Below are 15,095 nucleotides of genomic sequence, written 5' to 3' on the forward strand. Positions count from 1 at the left end.
ACGCAAAAAAAAAATAAAAAAAATAAAAAAATATATATATATTACTACGCTATTAGTGCGCATGCGCTATCACTACGCTATTAGTGCGCATGCGCCGGTAGGTGTGACAGTGTGAAAGAGTGTGTCTGTCTACAACGTGATTTAAAATGGGATTGCGTGTTCCTGCTGAAACCTGCGAGTACACTGCATGCACTGTGGTCGATCAGTTTGTGTAAATAAATAAGCATGTGATTTAAAGAACACAATGAACTCGGGATGTAACGATTCACTCAACTCCCGATACGATTCAATTCACGATACTGGGTTCACGATACGATTCTCTCATGAGTTATTTTACAAATTGGGACTATAGACAAATAATGACTGAAAAATATGTCTTTATTTTTTGGGGGAGAATAAACTTGAAAATACTGTACTATTTTCCTTTTATTTTTCATTGTCAAAAGAATTCTTTGACAAACTATTGAAAACAATGCAATTTAACTAAAAATAAATCTTGAATGAAATAAAGGAATAATACAAATGAAGAAGAAGCCTTTTTATTTAAATTCTGGTTCTATAGTAAACAATGCAAAACTGCATAATAGTTTTTTTTTCTTTTTAAAAGTGCAACTTAAAAATGTTTTTTTGTGCCCTAACAATTGGACTTTAAAAAAAACCCAAATAAAACAGTCATTGCATTGTATTTACGTCAGATATTTGTTTGGACCAGCAGAGGGCGCTGGTAACCCAGTGGTCGGTTGGCATGTAGTTATTCTAGCAGTGAAGAAGAGCTGCTACGCTAGCAGACAGAGCCAATAGAAAAAACGTGGCTCTTACAGATATTCACGTAATATTACAGATATTCTTTCGGTGCTAAAGTAGTAAGGAATCATTTAAGAGCATGTTTAAGAGTAGAAGGCGGCCAGAAAGAAAGTAGTAGCAGATTCCGCCCGCAGCCTACACTGTTAAACAAGAGAGGGATAAATATATAGCGCTCTCTGCTGTTTAAAAAAAGTACTGCGATTCAATTTTCAGAATATCGATGTGAACCATGATACCTATTAATCGATTTTTAACTGCCTTATGATTAATCGTTACATCCCTACAATGAACACTAAAGAGTCGTCCGATCGGGATGCTGTGGGTTCCATTCCCGTCTATACCTCTCAAAATGTTCAATCCCAGTCTACACCACTCAAAAGGATGACAACCACCTAAATTGACAAAACAAACTACAAAAACAATGAAAAAACTCTAAAAATGCATAATACACTCATAAAATGCCAGCAGAAATTCTCAAATTGATAAAGATTCTCAGATTAGTTTTTTATTTCGGCATTAATGTTTTTTAAATCGGGCTTTCGCCTTTAATTGGCCATGTAATGTTATTACATTAATGGAATTTGTCCTCTGCATTTAACCCATCCCTGAGGAGCAGTGGGCAGACAATCACATTTCTGTGGCCCCCGTTTTGATAAGTTTCCCATAATTGCTTTAGGAGGAGACAGTGAGAATGACAGAAAAAACATGAAGAATCAATGTGTAATTTATGCAATTTAACTCAAATCATAACATTTTGATTTTAAGGTGGAAGTACAAAGTAGGGAATATTCTTGTTGACAGTTGTTTTCCCACCAATAATTTAACACCCCTGTCCTAAAACATCTGCTCTACAGCTGCCATCGGGTCCTTTAACAAGACCCTCAGGAGTGACCCTCTGAACGTCTCAGACCCCAGCAGCAACGTTGCTCCGACACCAACGCCAGCCGCAAACACCACCTCATCAGCCTCCACCAGTGCTGCTCATCTTCATGGTAAACTAGCAGAACTGACACCCAGTAACTTTTATATTCTCACACCATGATAAAAAGATCATATTCACATTCTTAAACCTATATTCTCAGAGTAGTGTGACGTAAACTTAGTTATTGTGTTGGTTTAAGGACACTAGTTCTGATTCAATCATTCACTCAAATGGGCAATTTATAAATTCCAATTGGCTTAAGATGTATTTGGGGTTTTGGGAAAGAAGCATTTCTTCCCTGTAATCAATATGTTTTGCTCCTGTTACCCTTGATTTAAAATGTATATATGTATTTATTGGCCCATGTAATGATATTTCAACACATCCATTATAAATCATTGAGCATAAGGCAGATATCACACTCATTTTAGCACAAAGCAAGTGATTTCAGAAAAAAAAACAAATACACCAACTTTTGATATTTTATTGAAATTTATTACTTTACAGTGAAACTAAAGAGTATAAAAACCTGACATTACATACGGACACAAGATCCAACAAACTCACAGATAAAGAAAACATATGCAGAACATGAGATTGGATTTCTGTAGCTCAAAGTCTGTCCGTACAATCCGACATGTCCATCGAGCTTTTGCCTCTGAGAACAAACGTCCACATTCCTGCGGCCAACTCAACTCCCCTAAAAACACACGCTCCATCCACCTGCTACTCGTGTTACCATGACGTCATACAGGCAAGGGATAAACAGTAGCATCGGCTCCAGGGACAGTGTAAGTGTGTGGGTTGTCATGCTGGCGTGTGTCTATCTACAACATGATTTAAAATGAGAGTGCAGATTCCTGCTGAAAGCTGCGAGTACACGGCATGCATTGTGGTCGATCAAAACCTATGAGCCCTCGTCACCGTTCACGCTCTGGCCGTCATCGTCTTCTACGTGCTCGCCTTCTTCCTCTTCTTCATCCTCATCCCTCTGCTGGCTTTTCACCTGCAGTTTTTGTAAACAAGGACGTGATTTAATGAACATAATGGACACAAAAGAGCAGCAGCACAGCGCTCCATGTACACAGGGCTTTAGTTCCAAATGTTTACACTGAAGTATACTACATGATAATGGAGACCTTTTATAACTAATGTGCTCGTTTTCTATTTCCTAGAGGAAGACGGCAGGACACGGACTCCACTGTATCTAATGTAATATGTTTGCTTGTTTATTTATTTTATTCAAGACATTAAAACTAGTTTATTTCTCCTCCACATTTAAAAAATAAGAAATGATGAATGAAAAGGAACAGAAAGAAGTAAAACTTAACATCTGCCCCCCTCCATTATTATTATTTTAATAATAGTCAAAGGTAAACTGCAACAGTCATTGTCATATCTCATTTCAAACAACAATACAGTTACACTTCTGTCTCAGATTTCTTCAGCACAATATATTTCACATTCTTTTTTTAACATAAGTGATCTTGACAGTTTGATGTCATTTAGATTGTTCCATAGTCTGACCCCCTGAACTGAAACGCACATTTTAAAAATAACTATTCCTCAAAAGTTAGAATTGCTTTCTCTCTTAATGATTTTTTTTTGCAGTTTTGTGGATAAGATTTTTAAATGAGCTTTGTACATAGTTTTTAAAAAAGTTGTATTCGACCAAATTATGACATTTTACTAGTTTTTGCTGTATAAATATTGGGTTTCTATGGTCACTATATCCACTACTACTAATAATTCTTAGTGCTCGTTTCTGTAAAAGAAATTTTGGAGAGTATAGATAATATGTAACAAGTACGAAAGCAGAGTGCTCCGCCCACTGTTACATCAGCCACCATTTGAAAACCCATTGACATGATTAGCATATCCCACCTCTTCCTCCTCCAGCAGGTATCCTTCATCTTGCTCCTCCTCCTCTGTGTCATTTATGTCCTGGTTTTCCTGATCATTTTTAGATTCATCGTCCTCCTTGTTGCTGGAGTGGGGAGGCGTGGTCACTTCTCCTGGCTCCATTTTTATGCTCTTGACTTGTGACAAACATCAGCGTACATTAAACATAACCTTGTCGCTCACATTAAAAGAGGAAAAAAGTTTAAGGAACTTCCTGTACTCCACATTACAAATGTTGCAGGTAATAAATATAAATTAAAAAAAAAGGGATCCTCCACTGTTTTGGGGACTAGTTTACCGTTTAAGAGCCTGTGTTCTGCCATCTTGAAATCACGTGATTGAAGACATCACAAGGCTCCATTTGTCTGTAAACATCCCATTGTTTTCTATTGGAATGTAGCATTCAGCCTAATTTTTTAGATCATTTAGCAACTTTTTTGCCAATTTGTGCTGTTTTTGGTTGCTCTAAATAATTAAAAAAAAGTTCAAGATGTCGATGTAACCCTTTTTTGTTCACAGAATGAGAATAAAAATAGTTAATAGTTAAAAAATTATTTATGACTCCAGGGGTGGAAAGTTCCAACTCTGCGGTTTGGTAGTAGACAATGAAACTGAGAAGAAGAGCTCTCCTAAGGGACCTTTACTCTCCCATAAACAGTGCACGGCTGACACTCTGGATGAAGTAAGCGAGTAAATTACAGACTGTTGAAGGACTCCCACCCAAAAAGACTTCTATCCTCAGGGTTTATTTAAAACACAATCCTTTTCTTGTCATTGTACAAAGTACAACAAAATTGCACAAAAACAGTGGAGGATCCCTTTAAGATCTTTATTGTGCAAGTTTTCACAATGATGGTTTATTTTGTTAAAAAAATAAATAAAACTAGCCTCAGCAAACATTTAATTTCCAATTTAAAAAATGATTTCTTCTTACCAGACTTCTTGCCGTGATCCTTCTCCATACGCTCAAGACTTTCCAGCAGGTCGTCGACTTTGCTTTTGATTTGGCTCAGCTCTCGCTTTATGGTTTGCAGCTCATCCGCTTTCACTGGAAAGAAAAATGGCCTTTCAGACATTTTCTCCTACAAACACTGATCTGAGCATATTTGGAAAATCTCAACATCCCCTTAACACCATTTCATTACTAAAAACAAATAAAAACCTTGTCAAACATCAATACAGTGGTCTGGTGTAGCTACAGAAATTGATCTCAGGTGTGATCAACCACAGTTATGTTTCAACAGGAGCCACTTTTTCCACACAGGGCCATATAGCTTTGGATTTTTTTTTTTTCCATTAATAAAACCCTTCATTTAAAAACAAATTTCGTGTTTACTTGTGTTATCTTTGACTAATGTTTAAATTTGTTTGATCTGAAACATTTAAGTGTGGAAAACATGCAAAAAAATAAGAGTTCTGGGGCCTCATTTATAAACGATGCGTACGTACAAAATAAAGTGTACGCCACATATAAGTAACATTTGGAACTTATTAAAAAAAAAATAAAAAGATAATGTGCGCACCTCCACGGCAGCTCTGACCCACGCACAAAACCATGAGAAACTCCGACCCCAACAGGAGAAGGATGAAATTAAAAACAGCTCTGTGAAATTGATACATTTGTGTGAAATGATCAAACATTGCACATTTCACAATACATATATATGAAGAATAGATTTGCCAAAAACAAAGGAGAAAAAAACTATACTGACACCCCAGGGAGTAAGTGACGTGCGCACGCCTACAAATAAGTTTTATATTAATAATTGTTATCAAAATCAAACAATCATTGCGCAAAACTGCTGATCAATTGGCTGCAACACTTGTAGATTTTATAAAAAGGAATGCGCACATAATGCGTAAAGACACACAGTGTCTTATCTGGCACTGCTGGAGGCGTACGTGAGGATCTACAGCAGGGGTCACCAACATGGTGCCTGCGGACCCCAGGTAGCCCGCATGGACCACAAAAGGTGCCCTCAGGCTTGTTCTAACAGGAGCACTAGTAACCAATGACATAATAGAGTACACACTGCACCTTTAAATTAACCATCTTGAAATGTTTGTTTTCACTAAGACATTGAGACAAATTTGTCTAAGTGTTGCAGATTGGATTTTTGTTAAAGAAGCAGCAGATTTGTGATAAATTGTGGATTTTTGTAAAAAAATATTACAGAATTCATGATGAGTTTAAAAAGTGGCTAGCTACATTACATTTCCTATGAAATGTAATGAAAATGAAACAATTGCAAACCATTTCCTATCTTTTTAAGTTACTGCTAGTTGTCCTTATTATCTTACCCTTTAATTAAAATGAAACCGTGGAAATATAGTATTTAATAAGTGTATATCCGACCGGTAGCCCTTCAGATTATTCAGTACCTTTGAAGTAGCTCGCAGTTTCAGAAATGTTGGTGACCCCTGATCTACAGAGACCAGAGAGATCTATAGGTAGGACCTTCCCGTGAAGACGAGGTGCTGCGAGAGGGCGGAAGAGGCTGCGGTGGGAGGGAGGACGAGGTGCTGCGGGGCCCCCGGCCTGCACTCACCAGTGAATACCCTGGGACTGATGAAAAATATGGTTTTACTTGAAATTAAATATTGTAATTTATGTAATGTTCCAAAGGTGTTTAATTACCTGTTCATTTTTATTATTTCATGCAGGGAAATGCAATTATCATTCGTGATGCGGACTGTCACCAAATTATGCTCTCTCACGTGTGTCCACCTCATCAATTAATACCTCCAACTCGCATTTTAAGTGAAATTTGTAATTGTGAATATTCATTAAGGGCGTTCACCGGACCTTTTATAGGCACCGTATGGGCGGAGCAAGGTGTTTTCTCACGTGCGACAACTTTCCGAGTTGATTGTGATTTGAAATAGAAACAGGGGTGGGACAAGCGTAAATTGAAGCTGAAGTGAGCTTACCTAGGCACAGTTTTATAAATGAGGCCCCAGGAAAGGGGCAAAGTCTTCACACCACTGTATCTTTGTCTCATTTTCACTCACTGGGTCTAGAGGAAGAATTCCTCTGACTGCTCTTGGACGAGGAGAAGCTGCTCTTGGTTCGGCGGCTGCCGCTTCCTCCTCCGCTCAGACTGACTCTGGGCCGCTTGGTCGGAATAACGGCCCGGGACAGAGGGGGGGGAGGAGCGGGTACACGAGACGGGTAGGAGTACAATCTGTTGTTGAACAAGGCAAAAAAAAAAAAAAAAAACATGATTTGTAACTTACAAATCATGAGCAGTTTGAGTAAAGCCTTTAATTATTATTTAAAAACAAATATTTTTTCCTCAGAGGAGTGCATGTGTGTGTGTTGTTTCTCCAAGTTGTTTACTCACCTGTCATAGTAATCTCTCTGGAAATCGTAGTCCAGGTCGAACGAGGAACTGCTGTTCAGATAAAATACAGAGGAAACAAAGAGTCAGTGTGTTACGACGTGACAGATTAGTTACACCGTTCTGGCATTGTCTCAAGTCTGGAGTTTAGTTCCATGAAAAGCTTCTCTTTCTCCAGTCAATGGGAGCGTTCCACAGCAATGATTGCTTTTGTTGTTCACTTAGACCAGTTGTTCCCAACCTTTTTCGGGTCGTGACCCCATTTTTATATCAAATTTCTCTCTAAAATCAGTGTTTTTTTTTTTAAATGATATTGTTTGTACCGGGGGTCCCCAACATGGTGCTCATGGGCTACCATGCTCTAGTCACCAATGAGTTTCATCTAAAACCTGATTTACTTTCCAGGATTCAAACTTAAAGATAAATACATATGAGAGATGTAGTTAGTAAAGATATACTGCTGATAAAATGTACAATTTTAGTATTAAATTATCCACCTTTAAATTTTTATTTTCACTAAAACATTGTGACAAATGTTGCAGATCTGATTTAAAGTCAGTGCTGTATGTTATATATAATATGATAGACGATATATATAAGATTTTAAAAAACGCAAGGTGGATTTTTTTAAATAAAATTTCACAAAAATTAAATGATATCACTTAGAAATAGTGTTTCATCTTTTTAAGTTACTGCTAGCCTTCCTTATTATCTTACCCTCTAATTAAAGTGAAACTGTGAAAATGTAGTATTTAGGAAGTGCTTTTCTAACTGGTAGCCCTTCAAACTATACAGTACCTATGAAGTAGCATTTGTGCACAAAGATAATATGCCCCAGCTCAAATATTTTTTTACAGCATTTTATTTTAACTAGTTTTATGTTTGAGAAAGTATAGAAATACAGCTTTTTGAGATTGTGTGTAGCGTTTTAATTAGAAAAAAAATACATATTTAAGCTCTGAGCTTTCTTCTTCCTGCACTGTATGTCTATATCTGTGATATTATGCATTGTTTTTTATTGTGCAGAGCAGATAATTAAAAATAAATAACTTTTAAATATCATTTTAATTAGTAAATTATTTTATTATTACTAGACATTTCAGGCAACCTTACATGGGGTGACTCACGACACGACCCCGAGGTTAAAAAACCCTGACTTAGACTGACCTGTACATGTCTCCAGCAGAGCGTTTGGTGGTCTTTGACCTGTGTGGTTTCGGCTCACCAGCCAGGTTTATATCTGAGGGAAAACATATTAATTAAAGATTCAAGACCCATTACTTTCTTTGTGGCACACAGGTGAATTGTCCCGACATTATGATGTCCATTTAGAAAAGTATTATCAGTGAAGAATTGCATTAAAGTGCTTCGGAGGTCTCCAATGCCCAACAGATCAAAAGCTGCTTGGATGTAAATGGTTTTCAAACAGAGGTTATCAGGCTAAAGCCTCACCAAGAACTTGTCCCACAATCATCCTCCCGTCCTCCCCCGCCACAGCAGCGCGAGCGTTCCTTTCGTTGGCGTACTGAACAAAGGCGTAGCCCTTGTGGACCGAGCAACCCACAATCTTGCCATATTTAGAGAAAATGGCCTCAACATCGGCTTTGGTGACCAGCAGGGTGTTGAGGTTACCTATAAAGACCCGGGAATTGAGGGAGCGGAAGTCGGTTCTGTTGGTAACGTTGCTGGCCATCAGGCTGGAGGTTGTGGGTGAATGGCTGTGGGAAATAACACACACAGAGAGAGACGTTTAGGACTTGGAGGTCAGGTGAGATTATTTCTATCCGTCACCCTTTCTCTCCCATTCAGTGTGAATCTGGAAACATGCATAGCCCGATTTCCTTAAAATTGAGGGTGATACACAGGCAGGATGTGAAGAGCAAAGAAACCACCTTAGGAGGCAATACTCACCAGGACTGATGTTTGCTTTGAAACTTAAGCCAAACTGTATTTATCTGTTTTCAGTGATTTTTTTGCAAGTCAAACAATATGAAATGCTTTTAGATAGGCGAGAGTTTTAGATTAACTGAAATGGTGGCATATGTTGGGAGATTACCTTCATATCAATTTGTGGTTCTAACGTAATTATCTTAATATCCAATGTGGACACAAAAAAAAAAAAAAAAGCTTTTACATCCCAAATTGAGGGACACTAAAAAATAATTCATTGTTTTATTTTACCTGCTCTGCTTAAATAAATCCCATTTAAACATTTGTATAATGTGAAGAGGAAATGTAATTCATGGTTAATATTGCCATCAACAGCTGCTGCCACTTACTTGTCACCCTTTGTTAATCTGTTTTCCAACACTGTGTCAACACTCATTCCTCATCCACCATTTCTTACCAGTGTTGAAGTTCAAAATACTTTATCTTAAGATCAAAAGCAGTGCAGGCAATTTCTAATCCAACAGACATCAGCCTTAACCACAGTAAACAGGTACGCTCAGGTATACCAGTTAAGACAAAAATAATTACCTCCATTTACGACGGTGCTTTACAACACATTTGTAAATTATTCTATTACATTCTATCATTATTCTAACAGACAAGTCTGTCTCTAGGGATGGAGAGACTAAGTGAATTCTCCTAGAAAGCATACACTTGAATTTTTCCTGGACGACAGAAGATGTGAACATGTAAACATAGGTGCCATCAGAGCCCCCAGTTGACAGATGTGGGGGGGCCCAGTATTATTTCATCACTCACTCCATAGCGTCTGTGTGCAGGGCTGTCGTCTGTGAGGTTTGATACTGTGGGCTGGGGTCTGTTCAGTTTGGGCTGGTGTGATGACCTTCACCTTCGCCCCTCGAGATTTATACTGAGGTGACAAAAAGAAACCTCAGTCAAGCTGAGCAGGGTTATCTGGTGGTAAGTCTTACCTGGTCGGTGTGTTTGCGAGAGTCTGTGCTGAAATAGGTGCGACCGTCCCAAATTATGATGGAAAACTATGGCTACTGTGAGACTAATGTGTGCCTCTTATGCATATGTAGTACATTGGTTAGTGTATGTAAAAGGGGCCGTTCAAGGGTCAGAATAGCCAATAAGGTTTGTACATTATTTTTCTAATAAGATGTCATTAGCAACAGGGTCGGGGTCAATTCCATTTTTCAATTATGATTACAGTGACAAGCATTTTTTCCAATTACATTTTTATCCTCAGAAAGTCCATTACAATTATGTTTGAATTACTAACTCTGAATCAAATAACCTAATAAAAGTTAACCTTCCGCTTGTGTTAGCATCTCTTATGATAACTAAATCAGCTGTAAAAACAAATCTAATTTCTTTACCATTTATTGGTTACCTTGTTAGGCTTCCTAATCAATGAAAATATAGGTTATAATATTTTTCATGTTGGCATCTGAGCCTTTGTCTGTTTACCCCTCGATTTCAATTAATATGCTTAATATGAAACGTATTTTAATACATGTAACAGGGTTTCCCCAGTTCAGCGTTAAATTATAATTGACAATGTATATTGTATTTTCAATGCAAATACAATTACAGTCAATTATCTAAACTCAATTACATTTTAATTATGATAGCAGCAGAATTTTTAAAAATTACAATTATTAATCATAATTGTAATTAATTAATAATGCATCAATTTTATATAGCGCTTTATCATAGACACTCAAAGTCTCTTTACAGAATTAAGGCATTATTCTTTCACTCCACACTTAGTGGTGGTAAGCTACTATTGTAACCACAGCTACCCTGGCGCAGACTGAGTAATTATCAATTATGTGATTACAATTATAATTGACCCCAACCCTGATTAGCAGAGAAGCACATTGACTCATCCCGACTTGGTTTATATATGTCATTTATGCACACCAGCTTTAAAATGGTCTCATACTTTATTAGAAGTGCATCTTAAACCTCTTTCAGACATACTTTCTGCACCAACATATAAACAATATATTAGTCATAGTCAGTGTCTCGAGACAAACTTTTTGAAATGTGAACTCTACAAGCCTTTCAGTCAATATGAAGTTGTATAATACTGAATGTAGGCCTGACAGCATTTTAAAATTGAAGGAAAACATGCGCCTGATACGAAACACGTAGTTTGTTTTTTTTAATCACCTAAGGCAGTGGTTCCCAACCAGGGGTAAGTGGACCCCTTCCTTGGGGTACTTGGAAACAATTATGAAATTATTTTTAAGATGAGTAATTTCATAAGCATATTGCTTAGCTCAGCGGACAACCTTTCCACCCACTGACAATAAACAGCATAAATGGAATAAAAATCTTTAGTAACATAAATATCAAACTTATTATCAAAACAATTATCATATTACAATATTTATGAATGCATAAAAAAATTATTGATTAGTTTTTAATATTTGCAACTCTTAAGCTTATTGATATTTGGTTCAAGGTAAACTGCACAGGTTTAATAATAAGCTGCTGTTGTTCAAGGAGAGTTCAGAGGAAGTAAAACAAGGGCTACTACATTGGAGTGACAGGGGTACAGTCTGAATTTAAAGAGGCTCGGAGGGGTACATGTATGAGACAGAAAAGGATGAGAAACACTGACCTACGGAATGCTAAGGGCAAAAAACCCACATGATTTAGAAACTATGAATCAAATATTAAATATTGCCTTAAAAAGAATGAATACAGAATAATTGACATTAATTTTACTAGAAAAGAATAAATAGGTCCATTTAATTTTGGCGCACCATGTTAAGTTTTTCTTGATTGCCTTCCAACCATTCACTAGTAAAATTATGAAGGTTTGCTAGCATTATTAAGGACTGAAAACCTTGTTGATGTATTAGGGACAGTGGATTACAAATTAATAACCTGCACAATTATTTTGCTAACATTTGTACAGGTTTGCTTATTAGTTGTACCAGATGAATGTTGACTTTCCTTGCATTGTTACTAAAACTGAGTAGAAGTAGAAGCTTATATTTCTAATTGCCAAGTATTCTATTCACAATACATTTTTTATCATACCTAAAAGGAATGTTTGCATTTCCTACCTAGAAAAGATTAGAGTATAAAACTGTTTCTGAGGAGGATTTGTATTATTTTTTATTTTAAATGATGCTTAGCAGGAATAAATATATATTCCATCAGCCATTTGATAAAAACAAATTAAAGTATTATTGAAATATTACTGAGATGGATCCAATAATGAAAATTAAGTTTATACAATAATAAATTAATAGGGGCATTAACCTCTGATACGTAGTTGCAAATTCATTGATGTTGAGACACACAGTAGGCCAAAAAAATATTCATTCATTAAAGTTTAATGGATGTGATTTGACACTTGGAAGAAAAATAAGTGTAAAAACTGCAGCAGCTGAGAGTCCAACGCGTTAAAAACCAACAGGCAAAACTGGAAAAACCCTCTTCATCACAGAGACAAAAAAGTAAAAATAAAAAATGTACAGCTTAAAATGTCCATCTACCTGAAAAGTGTCTGGAATGTTAAAAATGTACTAAATCCAGCTACAACACTCGCATGGACATGGACAGCGCCACCGCCAGGCCACAGGGTGATTTGCAGGCCCTGCGCCTTTGTAGCTGGAGCATTGCTAACGTCGGTCAACAACATCGTTTAAAAAAAAAAAAAAAAAAAAAATTCACTGAAACCAGACCACTTGCTTGGATGCGTACAAAAAACGTGCAAAGTCCAGCTCAACCCGTAGTCAATCTGCAACCAACAAAGGCCCAAAATGACTCTGCAGCTAACAAACCACCGCCGTTAGCTAGCCGATTAGCTAGTTGATGAGGCCAAAAAAGCAATTCAGTCCCACCAAAGGAGAAGTCTTGATTAAAAAAAGGCAACACAACCCTTCAAAAAATGGTCTAGGAGATTAAAAACAGAAGCTGCAATGCACGAAAAGTGTTCTTAGAAGCCTCAAGCAGCGTTTTGAGTTCTAATGAGCTAAGCTAGCCAATTCCACTAGCCAGCACGTTCATTGTGTTCCTGTTCAAAATCGGGAAAAACATCGTGGGGGAAAAAATCCAAAAAGAAAAAGGAAAAATAAAAATTAAAAAAAAAATCTGGGAACAAAATACTCACCACGACCTGTACGGGCAAAATGTCTTGGTTTCGGTAAAATCGGTCAATTTAGATACTTAGGTCGTCCTTATGAGAGCACAAGCTACGCAGCCCGAAAGCAAGTGAACCAGGCTAGCATAACGGGCAACAGAATGGGAACAAGTGGAGGGGCTGGATTTATAACACAAGCCAGTCCGGGGGAGCGGGGGTTGGTGGTTTCCTTTTAACAGCTAGGAAACCGCCTTTGGCGGTGTGGTTGGGCAATTGAAACAGTGCTCTAGTTTGTGTGTGGGTTCTTTACCGACGCGTTTCAAAACACTGGCGTTTGAAACAGAAACAATTATTAGACCAGAGCGTGAAAACAGAATTTATCAACAAATTATTTTACACATTTATATTACTAAATAAATGCTGACAGTGTCAGTGGAAAGAAACTCGAGAAAAAAAAAAATAAAATTTAAAGAGTCACACGGAGCAAATATTGTACGTCTTAAATAATTAGCTTTGACGAAATGTTGTGTCTTTATTAATTTTATCCATCAAATCACAAAATTGTGGGAATACAATTTCAAAAGCCACATATAGATTGTGAAAGAAAATGTCTCTTAAAACGACAACAAGCAACGCCAGGAGATGGCAATGTTGCCTTAAAATAAGAGGATGCTAATGGAGGAATTATTTTTTTTTTATCTTCATGTTTTAGTTAAGAAATGAATAACAAACCATGTAAAGGGGCTGAATATTGTTGCCTGATAAAAGTGAAACTATTCTTGGTTAACAGAGACTTCCTGCTACAGATTATTCCAACAAATGTGTGTTAATATTGCAACTATTTAATCTAGAAGTTTTTAAAAAAAAATCTTTTAATTAATCTATCTGTGTTTTTGTTGGTTCTGTCATTTTAGCATAACCTAAAACAATTAAAAGATAATCAATTAAAATAAATATAATCATTGTTATGAAGACCACTACTGAATATCCTGATAACAAAACAACAACAACAACAACAACAACAACAACAAACATTTAGGTGAGACATCTCCAAGAATAGGCTAATATGAATTATTCAGATGTTTCTTTTTTTCTTTTTTCCAAAGAAAATACTTTGGATATTTATACAAAGTTAGAAAAAAAAAAAAAAAAAAAAATTATACGAGCCGTGACTCATTCAATGCCAATTTTGAGGTAATAAATACACTTTTGTGATTTAACATATCCTCCTGACAACCAAGGAAAAAAAGTAGTTTGCTGCATTTTCCATTTAGTTTCAGCATGGGGAAAAAAAGATATTCCATTTTAAGACATGATATGTCATTGGAAAGGCCAGGGTGTCCTCTGTACAGCCATTTAGGAATGAGTTAGGGCTGCTTACAGGGTAAAAACATGTTGAAAAAAATACTAATGTCCTTTACAGAGGGCTAAAATGATTAGGTTTGGCTCTCAGTCAGGAATTATAGAACCTTTTTCTTACATTTTGAAAATAAATCCTCATGTCAGACTCATCGCAACCTCTTCAAAGTGAGTTTACTTTTTCACCACCAGGTATAACTATACTTTATAGTTCTAAGGGTTGTATTTTGAATTTTTGGGTAATTTACTAAATACCGTAGATACAAACTTTTTACTAGACTTTTAAATATCCAAGTGACAAATAGTGCATACTAACAAATACATCAGCAGGCTTTATACGTTGCTCAGCTAATACATATTGACATTTTAAAAGTTGACAAATTATCCATCTAAACAAAAGTTTTGACCTGGGAATAACCTTTGGAGAAGAACCTGCTAATATTCATTGGAGGATCTGCTGTAATTATATCTCTGCAGTGCAAATGTATATTTAGTAATCTTGATGATGGTTCAATATTCTTTGAGAGTAGGTCAAAATGTCTTCAAAACTTAATAAATACACTCCTAATGTTATCCATTGAATTGTATTTTCAAGCATTGTTAATGGCGCTGAAATGAACATCAAATCATTTGTGGGTGTGTGTTTTATCAGAGCACGATTCTTCGTGCGACCCATTGCTTAAATGTTTCTCCTGCCGCTAAGCTTTCTAAATCACATTAAGGAAAGAAAAAGAAAGCAAGCTAAAGA

At 36.6% G+C, this 15,095-nt stretch overlaps 1 protein-coding gene across 6 annotated transcripts; it reads right to left on the bottom strand.

The window, feature by feature from the left end:
• Positions 1 to 2,200: 2,200 nt before the first annotated feature.
• LOC114479635 (heterogeneous nuclear ribonucleoprotein C-like) lies at positions 2,201 to 13,164 on the bottom strand. Of its 6 annotated transcripts, none has more exons than XM_028473406.1 (9): positions 13,019 to 13,164; positions 9,679 to 9,790; positions 8,422 to 8,687; positions 8,137 to 8,209; positions 6,973 to 7,026; positions 6,641 to 6,813; positions 4,563 to 4,676; positions 3,611 to 3,765; positions 2,201 to 2,732 (listed from the first exon to the last, which is right to left on the bottom strand). In XM_028473406.1, exons 2-9 carry the CDS (start codon positions 9,681 to 9,683, stop codon positions 2,634 to 2,636), a joined length of 939 nt encoding a protein of 312 aa, XP_028329207.1. In that variant the 5' UTR covers positions 9,684 to 9,790; positions 13,019 to 13,164; the 3' UTR covers positions 2,201 to 2,633. The 6 variants fall into 6 exon arrangements, with proteins under 6 accessions (XP_028329207.1, XP_028329206.1, XP_028329209.1 ...); XM_028473405.1 differs by having other exon boundaries at positions 12,166 to 13,161; XM_028473408.1 differs by lacking the exon at positions 13,019 to 13,164 and having other exon boundaries at positions 8,602 to 8,687; positions 9,679 to 10,542.
• Positions 13,165 to 15,095: the final 1,931 nt, after the last annotated feature.

This window comes from Gouania willdenowi, chromosome 17 (genome assembly GCF_900634775.1).
Source record: "Gouania willdenowi chromosome 17, fGouWil2.1, whole genome shotgun sequence".
Lineage (NCBI taxonomy): Eukaryota > Metazoa > Chordata > Actinopteri > Blenniiformes > Gobiesocidae > Gouania > Gouania willdenowi.